Source organism: Mesocricetus auratus, unplaced genomic scaffold (assembly GCF_017639785.1).
Source record: "Mesocricetus auratus isolate SY011 unplaced genomic scaffold, BCM_Maur_2.0 Super-Scaffold_4256, whole genome shotgun sequence".
Lineage (NCBI taxonomy): Eukaryota > Metazoa > Chordata > Mammalia > Rodentia > Cricetidae > Mesocricetus > Mesocricetus auratus.
In genome coordinates, this window is record NW_024429182.1 from 23,364,368 (window position 1) to 23,381,822 (window position 17,455).

The following is a 17,455-nucleotide window of genomic DNA, read 5'->3' on the forward strand; positions in this document are numbered from 1 at the left end:
AAGGCCCGAGAGGGTCTAAGCTCTCATCTATGACTAACCTTGAAGCTTGTACAAGCAGGAAATGAAAGCTAAAGCAGAATTGCTAACTTCTGCCTCGGTTTTTAAGGCATGTCCCAGCACACACACAGAATCTCTTACAGAAGATAGGGATTTAATGTTCTAGGCTTTTGGGGGAATCTGTCTAATCACTGGCTGACCATTAAGCTAAGTAAGTAGACATCAGAGGCCACACAAAGAAAATAGACTTACAAATTAATTCCAGAAAAACAACAAGCACCAACAAGAAGGACAACAAGGCCAAGGATGAATGCTCGTTTCCAAAGTTGCCATGTCACATAATTTTAAATGTCTGGTTATCAATAAAAACTACAATGCAATCCGGTAGGAAAACATGGCTTCCCTAAAGAAGAAAAAGCAATCAATAGAAGAATCTGTAAGGAAGCCCAGTTACTAGACTAAAAGACAAAACTTCACATAAACTATTCAAAATGTATTCAAAGAACAAAAGCAAGCCTTAAAAACTCTTTTTAAAAATGAGAGAAATGCCTCAGTTGGTAGAAAGTATAAACAGTCAAATGACTAAAATGTATGAAGTGAAATGGGAAAGAATCATTAGAAAGTTCAGTACTTGATGGAAGAAACAGATGATGAACAATATAAAGCAACTAGGCCTTGTAGAAGACTCACCTCAGCAATAGCTGACCACATATTACTCCCTAAAAGCAGACAAAGATGAACTTAAAGGCTAAACACAGACTTCACAGCTGTGCTGACTTCTCGAGAATCAGAGAAGGGCACCCGTAAGGGCCAAGTGCAGACACTAGCCTAGATGAGTGCAGCACTCCGACCCCATCTGGAGGTTCTCCATGCAGCAGATGGCAGTTAACACAGAAACTCTGTCAAAGTGCAGAGAGTATGTGTCTGGGGAGTGCTCAGCAATAAAGAAGACATCTATGTGGTGACATATCGTTTATGATGTAATAAATAAAGCCACTGGAGTTCAAACTGCAAGGCTAGCCACAGCCACAGAGTCAGGTGGAAATGGTACACACCTTCAATCCCAGGACTTGGGAGACAGGCAGACGGATCTGTTAGTTCAAGGCCACACTGGGCTACACGAAATTGATCCCGTCTAAAAGAGAAACAGCTCACACAAAGGTGATCCCAGCACTTGGGATCCCATACCTTTAATCCCAGCTCTACAGAAGGGGAGACTGATAGGAATATAAGGCAGGAGACAGGAACTCAGAGGATTGCTTGAGGAGAGCAAATTGCCTCTGAGGATTGCACTCTGAGGAGTCATGGAGAGAGGACCACCAATTTTGGTTGGAGATAGAGATAAGAGCTAGTGGCTGGCTGCTTTGTTTCTCTGATCTTCAGAGAACCCCAATATCAGTCCCTGGGTTTTTGTTATTTGTGTTACATGTCTATATCATACCCTCTTCCCTCAGAGCTCAGGGACCATCTTGGAAGAAGGGACAGAAAGGTTTAAGAACAGAATTTGGGAGAAGATAAGCAAAACTCATAGCAGCTATGATTGTCTTCACAAGACCTGTACAAGAACAGGCCAGTCAGCATTCCAGCACAGAGTGAAGAGGCACTCATGAGCCCCCACCCAACTGAGGAGCTACAGACAATTTATGGCTGCTGCAAGAAAGAATAGCTTTTTTAAGGGTGTTGTCAATGGTGGGTTCCCATTATGCTCCAGTGGGTAGCCCCACACCCCTGAGTATATGGGCAGCACATGGTGGGATATGAATAAAAATAAAAGGAAGACATACGTTGAGAGGGAGAATGGACATGAGAGATGTTAGGGAAAGGAGTAGAGGGTGACCAAATTTCACTGTATGCATGTTTAAAATTATTGAAGAATTAATAAAAATATTTTAAAAGAATTTAGAAGGCAAATAAAATTATACACACACCAAATAAATGAACTCTTACCAGTTTTTTTATAAAAACCTCTTTCAAATGGATAATACACAGAAGGCAAATATAAATGATTCAGATGTACCATATCTAACTTTTTGTGCGTTTGTGGTGACCTCTCCACTTTCCACACTGCCTAACCATTTCTATTCTCTGCCACACTTGGCAGGGTAAGTAAGGAAAGCCATGCCCTGGTGGCTTCTCCATTGGTAGGCTTCACAGTAGGACTGGAACAGGAAATGAAACAAGGATTTTTCTTCACTCCCTATTCAGAGGGCTAATACAAATTTGACATAAACAATAAAAACTTTCAACAGTATCCCTTGTCATCTGTAGAAGAGGTAAACACAGTACTGTGGGCAAAACAAGAACTTAAGGTACGTTTAAAAAATGTTTTAGTATAATAAAGTACTGCTAAGTGTGATAACAGCAATGAGTCTAACTCAGTAACTTACAGTAACTTACCCTCTCTGAAATGTCTAATACAATTAATCTCAGGGAAACCCTAAGACTGAAGACTTAACTTTTTGTTACTGTTTGTCAGCAACAGTATCAGTGCTATTACTATATATCCAGGACTCTGAGTGAAGAATGTCCACCAAAGCTGGGCATGGTGGCGCACACCTTTAATCCCTACACTCAGGAGGCAGAGGCAGGAGGATCTCCCTGAATTATAGGCCAGATTGGTCTGCACAGTGAGTTCCAGGACAGCCAGAGCTACACAGTAAGACCATGGCTCAGAAACAAACAAACAAACGAACAAAAAAAGGATATCCACTCCTTCATTAAGGAAAGGAGTTCTCATCTGTTTTGCTCACTAACACAGCCCCATGCATCTAGAATAGTACTCGGCACACAGTGCACAATAGATAAGTAGTTGTGAAATAATACCTTGGAGGTTTTTGTAATCTAGTTCATATACAAAAGTGCCACATAGAAAGTAACTACAGAATGAGTAAATATAAACAAATTAGTGTTTATACATGCACAGTTAAAAGAGACAGTGTGGGCTGGAAACTCACGCTAGTGATACGGAGATGGGGCCTACGAAGAAGCACTGACGTCAGTTGCCGTCCCCGTGAAACACTAGAGAGTAACTACCCCAGAACGTGGTGACTTAACAGGAGCACGGGTCAGAGGACAGAGGGGGATGGCCTTGCTCCAGAATGCCAGACCTCAGCCGGGATGACTTGAAGTGTGGGAACAAGACTCAGAGGTCAGAATCACCTGGTGTCTTTCGCTCATGTGCCTGGCAGCTGAGGTGGGCGAGCTCACCACAGGCCTCGGCTTCTTCATGGCGTGGCTCCACACCCTTGCTTGCTTACTTTTTGGGACCAGGTCTCACCCTGTAGTCCAGGCTGACTCAAACTCAAGATCTTCCTCCTTGACCCTGGTGCTGGGATTGAAGGCTTTCACCAGTACCCCCTGCTGGTAACTGACCTTCTAAGGGCCGCACAAGGCTCTCTGCCTGCATGCCTGGAATGAGGTGGAAGCCTTTTCTGTCCTAACCCTAGCCCTTACATTATCTCCACCATGCTCTTTGATTCTTACTGTAAGCAAGCACAAGTCTGCCAGGCTCAAGAGTGGTCACAGTTCCTCCACTGCTCAATGAGAGAACTGCAAAGAATGTGGTGGTCATTCCAAAAGTTGCCATCCTTGGAGATCAACAAGATCACTCAGTGGGTAGTGACACTGTGTAAGATAATCAATAATCACAATATCAAGATTTCCAAATTACACAATTTAACTTACTGACATCATTTGCAATTGAACAACTACAAAATAACATTTTGGAATGGAGCACTAGTAATTGGACAGAGTCATGTTTACTATGTATTAGCCATAAGTAACACACACTGGTCTTTAACCTTCCTTGCCACATTAGGCAATGGTAAGCTGTTATATGTTTGTGTGCTACAGAACTACACCATACCACACTGTAATAATACCACTTGGAAGTCAATTTCTCAGAGCAGTACAGAGATGTTCATCACTTTGCATTGTGCCTGATGTTCACAGTCAGCCCCTTCTTGCATTCTCCTAACTTTCACTAACTGAAGCAGATTAATACCGTTCACTATAGAACTATAGCGGGTAGCACTGTCAGAGCACAGCCTGACAGGAGCTCAATGCTCAGGACCTCACTCGCTCTCCACATCACCAGGCAAAGGAATTCGAGACACTGGTTATTCCCGTCGTCTGTTCCATTCCCTACACATCCTCATCCCCCTACCATGACTGCTCCTCTGCTTTTCTGGGCTGCCGTTAATGCAGGCAAGGAGAGGAAGATAGTTTTTGTTGTATATGTTTGAGTTTGTATCAAATTTAAATCTTTTACTTAGACTAAAAGGGGAATTGTAGGAGTGAACCCCACAAAGTTATCTGCCCATGAGGGCGGAGACAAGTAAATTAGCACAGGTAGAGATAAAAGGAAGTAAAAGGAAAAAGGACCTCCTCTTTTGGAAGCCGGCCACGCTTCTGATTCCCAGCTTGTGTGATTCTCTCTGATAAATAAATATATTGTATTCCCTATTGCATTGACTATCATCATTAAGTTTTCTTTCTTACTCTTGACCAGAAGAGGCCTCTGAGCACTAACTCCATCCACAAAAACTTAAAGCCAAGAGACCCCTCCGAAACAAAATTTTACAAAAAACAGTTTAACTCTGGGCTTAAAATTAACACTGTATTTCCATGTTTGTTTGTTTGTTTGTTTGTCTGGTTGGTTTTTCAAGACAGGTTTCTCTGTATTGTCCTGGCTGTCCTAGAACTCTCTCTGTACACCAGGCTGACTTTAAACTTAGAGATCCACCTGCCTCTGCCTCCCGAGTGCTGGGATTAAAGGTGTGTGTGGTCACCCCCAGACTATTATTTCCATTTTTTAACCATATAGTTTTATTGCAGTAAAACAAAGAAGGTTATTAGCTCACATTCTCTATTGGATTAAAATATTAACCAAAATATTTTTGGTCAAAGAACCATGTGGGAAAAAATAAGTTTTAATCTGAGGTCAGAAAATGCATAATGAAATAAAATCACTTACTTTCTACTCAAATGAAGTAATTAAGTGTGTTTTCTGGATCTGGGCAAAATGATGCACACCTTTAGCCCCACACTAGGGAGGCAGAGGGAGGCAGGTTTGTGAAGCCAACTGTTTGTATAGTGAGTTCCAGATCAGCTAGGGCGACACAATGAAACCTCGTCTCAAATAAAAATATTGTGTGTTTTCTGAACGTAATGTTTGGAGACTAGTTTGTTACACTAGTTTGTTTCATTTTGTTTTTGAAAAGGAACTAAGTAGAAATGCAGCAGAGAATATAAAAATTCATCTTTGTTGCCACTGTTGCTATCAAGAACTTTGGGATTAGCCTACTTCTCTAAGGTAACATGGAAAAGTTCTACTCTTCTTATAAACAAAATTTCTCAAGACCTCTTTTAAATTAAGGGAGGAGCATGTTTTAAGACATTACTAATGCCTTCCACAGATTACGATAGAAAGCAAAGAGCTATAAGTAAAAACTTTAGTGACTGCGCTGGGTAAGGAAAAGAAGTCGGCTAGCATTACTGAACAGGAACAGTAAAGACACTATCTGAAAGGACTTTGCTAAGTACCGGGGTCTAAGACATTTTATAATCCAGATGAATAAAATCCCTGGGAAATACATGTACCCTTGGCCCGGCACAAAACTGAGACACTACTATATACTGTTAATTAAAATGTAAAGATTCAGTTTATAAAAATACAAGTCTTCCTTTGCTTGTTAAAGAAATAGTGCCCTCTAGGGGCAAAAATGTATCTAGCATAATGTGCCAACCTTTACTTCATTGTATGAAATGCTCTCCTACCATTCATTATCAGTGCTTCTCAACCAAAGGTTCGAAACAGAACCATCTGAGGAGCTGTTCAACATACACAGGTTTCTGCACCTCCCGGACTGTAAGCACATGTGTTCTGAATAAAAAGCTAAGTAGTAACAGTTAAACATCGTTAGCAAACACCTACAACTTTCTGTTATCTGTTGTTCTTTTAAAAGCCCTCAAGCATGCTTTGGAAAAGCACAGCTATGGGCTTGGGCAGGTCTGAATCTAGATTCTGCTTCAAGGATGGGTCCTGATGAGGTCAAGTTGATTGGTAATTCCCCTCTTGCCAGCAAAGAATCCTGTAACAGCTAGAGCATGAGGTTTGGAGCTGTGACCTGGTGGCCATTTTACTATTAGGAGAGCTCCTGGTCACCATGTAGATTCTGTGCACTGCAGAGTGGAGATGAAGCCAAAGTTGCATAGATTAGAGGACAGAGAAAGAGACGTGGGTCCCTGAGGGCCCCTGAGCAGTCAACTTCACCCTCACCTGAAATACCCTATCCTCGGACCTTCCAGTCACAATGGGCAAAATCTTTCACATATTGTAATTTTTCTGTTATTTTTTTTCTAATAAGCCTTGATTTGTCTTGATAGTCTCTGATTCCTGGACTCAAGCAATCCTCCTGCCTAAGTATCCCACATGGTCAGAACTACAGGTCAGGCCCATTATTGTTTAAGAAAGTTTGATGTGCTTTTCTTGCTACTTTTTTTTTTTACTGTTGATATCACTGATTAATATCAGTATCTCATTTGAAACACTTTATGAACACTTAAGGACATTAATTATGAGCACCTAGGGACATTTTAATCATTTAGAGCAAAGGACACACTCCATGACCTTTCGGAGCCCATAAAAATAGAAGTGAGGTAAGGTTGAAACCACCTCAACAAACATGTCCTCCTTAGCTAGTTTTTATTCTGACTCAAGCAACAGTATGCCAGTAAGCCATTTGATCTGCACACTGAACTTTCTGATTTGAATTGCGTGGCACACAGCATCCACTCGTCATCGAATGGCAATATTGATGCCAAAAACAGAGGGAAAACAGAGTAATGCAATAAAACCTAAAATTCACTCGTGAGAAGGAACGTGACAGTGAGACAGAGAAGCCAACTCAAGAAACTGTATATTTTAAAGGCTAGGAAGACACCTTTCCATGATACACAGCATGAGGACCTGAGTTCAAGTCCCCAGAACCCAGATAGGGTGGGTGCCATCACACACATTTGCAGCCCTAGCGCTCCTTCACTGACATGGGAAGCAGAGACAGCAAGCCTGATCCACAGCAACAGAGCAGTCTTAAAGGAGAGGCTGGCCCAGCAGCTTCTGAGGACTCTTCTGTCCCGCCCTCTTTAGGAGTGCTGGGATTACAGACACTGCTGCACCCAGCCTCCCTGGGGTTCTGGGGATCGGAGCTCAGGTCCTCGTGCTTGGTGATGTCATCTGGCACATGGGACAGCAACTGAGTCAGGGAAGGACTGCCCTGAGGGAAGGTGGGTGTCAGCATGAACAGCCTGGAGGCTTGGAAGCCACAAAAGCAGGAGGAACAACCAGCAGGACAAAACTGAACTCTAGCTGTCATGGGGTGAGGCACTCTGCACCTCCAAGGATTCACCACCATGACGCCTGGCCTCATCTTTAGCCCAGAGCACCAAAACCAAGGAACCCTGGGCTGAAATTTGTGGAATGATAAGCCCTATCAGGCTTTACTGCTGTTTCTCAGGAATCTATCACAGCAACAGAAACCTGACACACTCAATGGCTAATCTACAGCTCAAGATTGATAGAATAAGAAATCAGGTTATGTCAGGCGTGGTAGTGCACACCTTTAATTAATCCCAGCACTCTGCAAGCAGAGACAGGCAGATTTCTCAGTTCAAGGACAGCCTGGTCTATAAAGTGAGTTCCAGGACAGCCAGAGCTACACAGAGAAACCTTGTCTTGAAAAAAACAAAACAAAACACAAAAAAACCCAACCAAAACAAAAAGAAGTAGGTTAAGAAAAACACATGAAATTACTCTTGCACTCTGCTTAACACACCACTAAGTGGTGAATCTCTCAGCACATTCCATGACCTCACACAAACAATTCTTTTCATCCTGCCATAAGGTAGGTTTGAATCTACTTTTCTTCATTTCAGGACCAAGGAGAATGGAAAGCAAGCCTCCTACTTAATTTTTAATTTCCAAATACACACAGTCATGCTCACTTATTAAACTATGAAACATGAATGAAAATTTAGTCTATTTCAGTACTACCACTTATTGTCAACACATGAATAAACTATGTTGTGGAGAATCAACACTTTTTTAGCTTTTCAGTAAGATGCTTAAATTGCCAAAAGGAACACACAGCTGATCTTCATTATAGGCAATGATTAATCTCAGCATTTAGAATACAACAAAAATTACCTTTAATTTCTTAAACTTTTCCTAGAATAATTGAGCAAAAACTTTTGGTCAAATTTTCTATACCTTAAAAGTAGAAAGTCCATAAAGTCTTGTGGTGTGAACAGTTTCTTGAGAAATATTTGTAATGTTAGTGATAAAGTCCTCCAGGTATTTGCAAGCCTGTTCCAGATGTGTTGTGTTTATGATGATCTGCACCAACTAAAACACATGAAAGCCACAGTAAATACAGACCACCACGCCCACACAGGACCACCTGATCTCTAAACCACAATAATTCTTCCAGTCAGCTTCCGACTATGTCTGCATAATTCCAGCAAAACAAGATACAACTGGTTATCTGATTTCAAAAGTCTACCCTAAATACTTCTTATGAGAATTAATGTTGTTTTAAAAAGCTGTGTATTCTGGGAGTGCACAGCCAATTATTTTGAAATAACTTCCCATAGCAATCTGTAGATCCCATATACTAAGCAAGCACAAAATGAGGATTGTGACTGTCTATGCCCTTCATATCGCCAACTGCTTACTATTACCCAAGTGAACTCTTCCCTCATATTTCCATTTTTAAGGAGTTTTTAAATTTTATAAGTGTGTCTTGTTTGCATGCATGTTTGTACAGCTTGTGCATGCAGTGCCTGAGGCCAGAAGAGGGCATAGGATCCCCTGGATCTGAGCTACAATGCTGTGAGCTGCCATGTGGGTGCTGGGAACTGAACCCAGGTCCTCTAGAACAGGCAGTGTTCGTAACCATTAAGCCAGCTCTCTAACTAGCTCCCACCTCACATTTGAATTGGATTGATGCTTTTACTTTTTTAGTCTATTAAATTAATAAATTTTAAATATAAAGCTACAGGTAACATTTCACAACAATTTATATTTTCTGTTATTTTATGTGTATGGGTGTTTTGCCTGCATGTGTATCTGTGCAATACATGTGTGCCTGGGGTATCAGATGCCCTTAAACTGAAGTTGCAGATTGTTATGAGCCGCCATGTGTGTTAAAGCAGTATGTGCTCCTCCTCTGAGCCATCTCTCCAGCCCCAATTTTTTCAAATGGTTAAATATTTGGTTCTTATTTCTTCTTACCTCTGTCAAACCTATATGAGGTTTCCTAATAAGGTTCAGTAAACAGCTACTCAGAATTCTGGTCAGGAGCAGATTTGTTGATTTCCTAAGCATATCATCTATTTCTGTTGAACTGAAAACAAATGTTAACATTGATAAAACTTTCCAAGAGCACAATCAGTTAACATTCTCACAAATGTAACATAACTTACTAAAGTAATTTTTTCTAAGTACTATCTTTTATATCACATATAAATCATATCTTTATATATATGTTTCTCCTATATAAATAGCAATAACTCATTGAGTTACAAACTTCAATTTAATTTTAAAAGGGATCACTTCCCCTAAAGCAGAATGCTCATTTATGACACAATTTAAATTTACCAAATCAATCAAGATAAAAATCGTAAGAGACTCTGAACAATGCATTATTATAATTCCACTGTAAAGTAGTCACTTTGTAAGGTACTTTATACACAGGACGCTGAAGGCTACTTTTAAAATACACACTGAGAGATCGGGGTATGGCTCAGTGGTAAAATGCTTGCCTGGCATACAAGAGGACATTCAATGCCAGCGTAGCAAAGGGTGATGTGTTCTGTAGCTCCTCTGGTCCCTCCCTGCTAATTCCAGGTAGCACTCCTACCCACAGCCGTGACAACCAAAAACATCTCTAGGCATTGCCAATTGTAGAGAGATAATGCTTTCAGCAGGGAAAACCAAAATTACCCCCATTGGAATTCCTGCCTTAAACATGAGTAAAATTTTATCAGTCCTTATATAATGCTAATTCCAAAATGTTAAATTCCTATACTTTCTCCAAATTTAACAGAATGTTAATCAAGTATGAATTTCTATATTTCAAGAACCAACATTTAGATTAGGCATAAGTATCTGTAAGAACATTCAAATCATATACATTACCAATTTACAAAATATTAAAGCAATCTATGTTTCAGATTTAGCTCTGTAGTTGTAAGCGTAATTTGTAGCTGGGGTGGAATGTAGTGAGTGCTAAACACTTAAGGGTAAAAGGTCATTACTTAGCAAATGTTCTTTTAAATGTCTTTTAAAATAGACAAAGGGGCTGGAGAGACAGCTCAGCAGCTAAGATCAGTTAAAGACTCCAGTTCAATTCCCAGCACCCACATTGTGGCTCATAACCAGATGTAACTCTAGGGGAACTGATGCCCTCTTCTGGGCTTCTTGGGCACCAGGCATATACCTAATGCAAAGACATACATGCAGGCAAAACATCCATATCCACAGAATAAAATACTACTACTAATAATAAATAGACAAAGGATATGTGGCAAAATATTTATTACTGTTAAATCTAGATGCTAAGGGCAAAGAACTTTCTCTACTGAATCACCTGTGCCATATGTGTCTCAACACTAAAATAACAATGTATAAAATGATAAGATAGTTACAGTAATCTAACCTTAATCCAACTCAAATATGGTAGGAAGGCTTTCCAATCAGATTACAGACTACCAAGAGTTAGGGTTTGGGAATAAAATGCTAACACTTTCTAAAAGCATATGACAAAGTAGGTTTCATGTCAGTGAGCTTACCTTCGGTGCAGTGACTCAGAAAATTTAAGGCTGGCATAAATAAATTCTTTAACTTGAATATAAATAAGAGGCACTGACTGGGACATGGGGAACTTCTTTGGGAAAGATTGCTGTAAAAGAGAAAGTTAATACTGCTTTGGAGATTTGTTTTTTAAAAAACAATATTGTAGTCTCTTATAAAGGTAAAAAATTAATATGATTTTACAACTGAATGTAAATAATTGCATAAAATTCTATGGTTATATTTCTACATAATTCTTATATGTTGTTTTAAACTTTCATCTATTTATTTAGTTAGCTAGCTGTTTTGAGACGGGATCTCACTAAGTAGCTTGGCTGGCCTTGAACATGTGGTTCTCCTCATTTTGCTTCCCAAGAGCTAGGATTACAGCCATGTGCTGCCATGTCTAGCCTATTTTTAATTTTAAACAAATCCAGAATTTTATTATTTATTTTTTTACTTTTTATTTTTAAGGCACAGCTATTGCCTTCTTCCAGAAGAAATCTACAAGCAGCTACCACCTTCACATATCTTGTACTTAAAATAAACTTTTATAGAAAGTGTGCGTGTGTGTGTGTGTGTGTGTGTGTGTGTGTGTACGTGCATGTGCACTTGTGCGTGGAGGCCAGAGGTCACTGTTAAACATTTTCCTCTATTGCTTCCCACCTTCTTTTCTGAAACAGTTTCAGCTTCTTCTGCATTTGCTTTCCAGAGCTGGGCTTACAAATACCGTAGGTAACATCCAGCTTTGGCTTTTATGTGGGTGATGGGAATCTAAACACAGGTATTCATGCTTGTGCAGCAAGCACTTTTCCCATGAACCTTCTCCCCTGTCTAATATACTTCTTTTTAAAGCCATAAAATAAGATCTTTCACAGTGACAAATGTGTCAAAGATAATCTCTTCCTAGAGCATGCTTGTGCTGGCTAATTTTAATGTTCACCTGACACAAACTAGAGTCATTTTAGAAGAGGGAACCTCTGTAGAGACAATGCCTCCCCATCCAACGGGCCTGTGGGTATAGTGCATTCCTTCATTGCTGATTGATGTGGGCGGGCCCAGATCATTGGAGGTGCTGCCACTCCTGGGCTGGTGATTCTGGATTCTATAAGGAAGCAAACTGAACAAAACATGAGGAGCAGGTCAGTAAACAGCGCCCCTCCATGGCCACAGCATCAGCTCCTGCCAGGTTCCTGTACTGCTTGAGTTCCTGCCCTGACTTCTTTCAGTGATGGACTGTGAAGCAGATGTGTAAGCGAATTATGGTCATGGCGTTTTAGCACTGCAGTAGGCACTACTCTTATTACTACAATCTACCCAGCATCTAATACATCTGCTCTGGAATGCACGCAATACAAGTATCACTTGCCCTGGGAATTCACCTCACATTTGGACAACTGTTTCTAGTGTCCCCAGATCCCCCCAAAAGGTCCTACTTAACTTATTCAAAATAATAATAATAATAGTAGTACTTAAAAAATCTATAAGGGTTAAAATATAATTAATTTCTTCAAATGACAACGACAACAACAAACTGCCCCCAAAGAAGTCATTCTCAACTTACAATGCTAATTTTATATAGTAATAAATATGATGATTTGGTTTTTTTCTTAATCCTTAAATTGAAAAACTATCTTGTACCTTTTCAAGGTCTGGATCTTGAAAGGGAAATTTACTGATGACGACTTTATATTCTTCTTCACTGCCAATAGGGATAGGGCTGTAATTATCTTCTTCAAAAATGTCCCTGTTAAACAAGAAAAGTTGAAATCTTATTGCCCTGTCATTAGACTACAGTATCTTTACAAAAACAGCTCCTACAATTTTGTTTGTTTGTTTTGTCGATTACAAGTCACAACAGGAAAATACTAATCATCCAGGATCCTAAAATCCAGTATCAAATAGGTCTTGTCTCTCGCAGTTCCTTTCCAGTGTCCTGGTTCTAGTTTTTCATCCTCGAAGAACTTCACTTTTAATTTTGCATATTTTGTTTATGATCTAACAAAGCTTGCGTGAAGATCAGAGTGCAAAGCTAGCCACACGAATAACCCACAGAGGCCAGGCAGTAGTGGCACACACCTTTAATCCCAGAACTCAGGAGACAGAAGCAGATGGATTTCTGTTAGGTCAAGGCCACCCTGGGCTACACAAGATTGATCCAGGCTAAAAGAGGAACAGAGCTCACACAAAGGTAATCGTAGCACTTGGAGTGATATGCCTTTAATCCCAGCTCTAACGAGCTGGAGACAGTAAGGGAGATGGCTGGGTGGAGAGAGGAATATGTGGTTGGAGGAGACAGGAGCTCAGTGCAGTCTGAGCAGCAGTCACTCTGAGGAGCAGTCAGTCTGAGGATGAAGTCTAAGGACAGGATCTCCCCTTTGGTCTGAGCACTGATAGAGGTAAGAACTCTAATGGCTGACCACTCTGTTTCTCTAACTCATGAGCTTTCACACCCCTCCCCCCAGCTGACTTTTTATTATTAAGAACAATTAGAACTTGTGCTACTTTGTTGCCTAGGCTGTCTCTCAGGATGTAGCATTCAGAAGAAGCTTCAGTTCTTAAGGTCAAGACAGGTGTTTATTACTCAGTCCCCAAGCCCTGTGACTGCTCACCTATGCAGACTCTTGCAGTTAGTAACTGGTTTTAGCCACTGTGGAAGGGATGCAGATTGCTCTTAACCATCTGTGTTGTGTTACAACCTTACTTTCCCTGGAGACAATGAGTTAAAAAGGTGTAATCACAACTGAAATAGCTCAGATCTCTGACTTCTGTGTGAGAAATAAACAACTTTCACCAACTGAGCTTTGGAGGACTATTATAACCCACCTGTCTTGTCCTAAGGTAGCTGTTTCCCAACCAACTAACTTTTGTTTGTTCTTGGTTTTTTGTTTTTGTTTTTTTTTTTTTTTTTTGAGGCAGGGTTTCACTGGCTGGCCTGGAACTTACTATGTAAACTAGGATGACCTCACAAAAATCCATGTGCCTCTGCCTCCCTAGTACTGGGATTAAAGAAGTGTGCCAGCTACATGCCTAGCATCAATTTACCTTTAATCAGTAATCCAGGCTGACTGATGCTTATTAATAGCTACTATGTATTAACCCTGACCTGCAATGAAAACCCCTTACTTGAAGATGTTGTATGTTACACATACAGTAGGGCAAAGAAGCTATCAGAGCAGGTGGATCATCTCATGGAGAGTCTGTAGGGTCTTGAAAGATGAAAAGAAACATCTCTAATGAGATTACAGGAGGAAATCATTGTGGACAGAAAGTGTAAGTGCAAAGGAGTATAAAACCCACCTAGGCTGGCTAGATGGCTCAGCAGAAGTGTTTGCTATCAAGGTTGATGCCTGAGTTCATTCTCTACTATACAGCTGACAAGTCTGATAAAGGATTAACATAAAAAGTAAGGAATGCAAAGAACTCAACAGCAGGAAAATAAATCAGCATATTAAAAACGAGCAAGGACCTAAATAGTTACTTCCCAAAGACACTCAAATGGCAAACACAACAGGCATTCTCTTCAATATCGCCAATCACCACAGATATACAAATTTAAAACACAATGAGATATCATCACAAGCCTATTAGATCAGCTATCATTTGAAAAAGAAAAGTGTCTGTTCATAAGGATGTGGAGAAAGGAAGTCCTTTGATGGAAATGGAATTAACACTGCCGTGATAGAAAAGAATGTGGAGGACAGACAGTACAGAGAGAACTGAAACCAGAACATGGCTGTGTGAGTATCTATCCAGAGGACACGAAACTAGTATACTGACAAGATATCTGCCTTCCCATGTTCAATGCAGCACTATCTGCAATAGCTAATATATGCTAAGATAGGGAGTCAGCTTTACCTTCTGTCAGATGGATGAAAAAAATGTGTGTTATGTACATAATGGCTTATGCTGCCTTGAAAATTAAAAAAACTCTATCACTTGTATTAATATAGAAGAACCTTAAGGACATCATGCTAAATGAAATAAGCCTGGCTTAGACGACAAATACTGCATGGCTTTACTTACATATGGAATCTAAAAAAGTCAAACCCATAGAAACAGAAAGTAGACTAGTGAGGGAGAGGGACCTGGAACTGACTTGTGAAGCAACCTTGATTCTTATCTAAATTTAAACTGGAAAATAAAATAAAAAAAATAAATAAAAAAAAAGAAAGTAGACTAGTGGTTAACAGGGGGCTAAGATAAAGAGAAACACTGGGCAAAATATATGAAGTACCAGATAGAGACGTAAACTTTTAATGACCTTCACACAGTAGGGTGACTGCAGTTCCCAATGTTTACTTCAAAGAAAGAGAGGAGAATGTGATAACAATTTATCAATTTGCTCCCTGACTTAATGACTTAGTGGTGACAAAGAAAGAAAAAACAAACGAAAATACTTAATCATGGTGAGATGTGCCCTAGGCAAGGCAGGTGATGCTGAAGGCATCCCAGACTCTCTTACCATAACCTCTGTGTGCACTACAAATTTTTTCTCTCCTTCCTCTCTCCCTCATTCCCTCCCTCCCTCCTTTCCTTCCTTCCTCTTTTTCTTTTTGACACAGGGTTTCTCTATGCAGCCCCAGCTGTCTGGAACGCACTCTGGCATGGAACTTACAAAGAAAGATCTGCCTGCCTTTGCCTCCCGAATGCTGGGACTAAAGGCGTGCGCCACCGCCACCACCACCACCCCCAGCTCACAATACGGATTTCTTCTCCTTCAGTGTTCTATGTGATGCCTGATGTTATGATAAGGTCACAGAAAGATGACTGTTAACCTTATGATCATTATGAAATTGTCAATATTTTCCTGCCCTTTTACTCCTTTCAGTAATTCAAAAACATATCAATAAAATGTTTTTGTTTTTGTTTTTTGTTTATTTGTTTTGGTTTTTCAAGACAGGGTTTCTCTATATTGTTTTGAAGGCTGTCCTGGAACTCACTCTGTAGACCATTTTTAATGTAAGATGATGGATAGTTTGGTTTCGGTATCCATAATGCATAGCTATGTACTCTGTATGTACTCTATGAATATATTTATGTATTAAATATGTTTGTATAAATGCATTACTTCACATTTGTCTATTAAAAATAAAAATACTCAGCCAGGTGGTAAAGGAACATGCCTTAAATCCCAGCACTTGGGAGGCAGAGGCAGGTGGAATTCTGTAAGTTCCTTTCAGACTGGTCTACAAAGTGAGTTCCAAGGACAGCCAGGGCTACACAGAGAAACCCTGTCTCAAAAAAAAAAAAAAAAAAACAACTAAATAAATCAATACGTAAATACATAAACTATAAAGTTAAAAAACTATTAGTGCTCACAACCTAAACTACACATAGAAAAATACTATACTATAATATTAATCAGATGATAAACTCTATCACAGAAGTTGCCAAATTATAATTATCAGTATTGGTGAAAATTTTCTTCACCCATCTTACTGTTGTCAGTTCACTACCTGTAATACATTTGAAGATACTAGTCAGTGGTAAATAAAGCTTAAATCCTACTACTTAAAATTTTAGGCATAAAGCATTACTTAGGATGGTGTTAAAGGTAGAAATTAAAATGTATTTGGGAATTATGCATTATGTCTGATGTTATTTGTTTTCCTCCACAATTACTATAGTTGATGAAGTAAGTCTATTCTATTTATGTCAATTCTATCTCTATTTGAACAAACACTTCAGCTTCCCAGTGAGAAAAAATATTTCACAGCTCCTAGTTTTGGGGAGCAATGGCCCTGCTAGAAGTTTTAAGACAATTGATTAGAGTTAGAGCCGGGCAGTGGTAGCACCCCCCTTTCATCCAGGCACTCGGGAGGCAGAGACAGGTGGATCTCTCAGAGAACAGCCTGATCTACAAGACCTGGTTCCAGGACATCCTCCAAAGGCACAGAGAAACCCCCCAAAAATTATTTCTAGAATTAGAGTTAGAAAAACTACTAAAGAGTCCAGAGGGTAAACACTGGGCCGTGAGAGTTCAGAGGGTAAAGACTGGGCAGTGAGAGTCCAGAGGGTAAAGATATTGACACCTAAGTCTGATCTCCCAGAACCACCTAGTGGAAGTAAAGAACTGACTAGTACACACACGTACACACACACACACACACACACACACACACACACACACACACACACACACACACACACTAAATGGAAAGCATTTAAAAGTTTAAAATCCTAGAGACGTTGTTTGGGGCAGAGCACTTGCTTAGCATCTGCAGAGGCTCTAGCTTCAATCTGAAACACTGTAACTGCCCCCAAAAAGTACTAAATAAAAATAATAAATGTTAATATAGTAACTTCAAATGAGGATTTATTTAGTTAACTTTAATACAGGTCTGTTACCTTATAAATCACTTAGGGATTTACAAAACATTCCTATGCAGAATTCAGAGAGCTAACCTTCACTTTTGAAAATGGCTTAAGTACTAAGCTCATATGAAATCATTTGACATATGATTTGTCTTAGTAGCAGGTACCATTGTCATATTAATTCTAGCTTACTTTGGGGCAACACATATGTAAGAAACAGGCTGTTTTCTGAAAGAGAGAACGAGGCAAGAAGAAGAAAGACAGGGAGGGACAGGTGAGGGAGGCGGG

The 17,455-nt window shown here is 39.9% G+C and overlaps 1 protein-coding gene across 4 annotated transcripts in view; it reads right to left on the minus strand.

Annotated features, from left to right (window-relative positions):
- Exoc6 (exocyst complex component 6) overlaps positions 1-17,455 on the minus strand; it is a 145,052-nt gene that overhangs the window by 63,704 nt on the left and 63,893 nt on the right. For all 4 annotated transcript variants that reach the window (XM_021224794.2, XM_005063646.4, XM_021224805.2 and 1 more), the window contains exons 14-17: positions 12,491-12,596; positions 10,849-10,958; positions 9,290-9,401; positions 8,267-8,401 (exon numbers count right to left, since the gene is read on the minus strand). In XM_021224794.2, the coding sequence (XP_021080453.2) occupies positions 8,267-8,401; positions 9,290-9,401; positions 10,849-10,958; positions 12,491-12,596 (463 nt within the window). The remainder of the gene's footprint in view (positions 1-8,266; positions 8,402-9,289; positions 9,402-10,848; positions 10,959-12,490; positions 12,597-17,455) is intronic.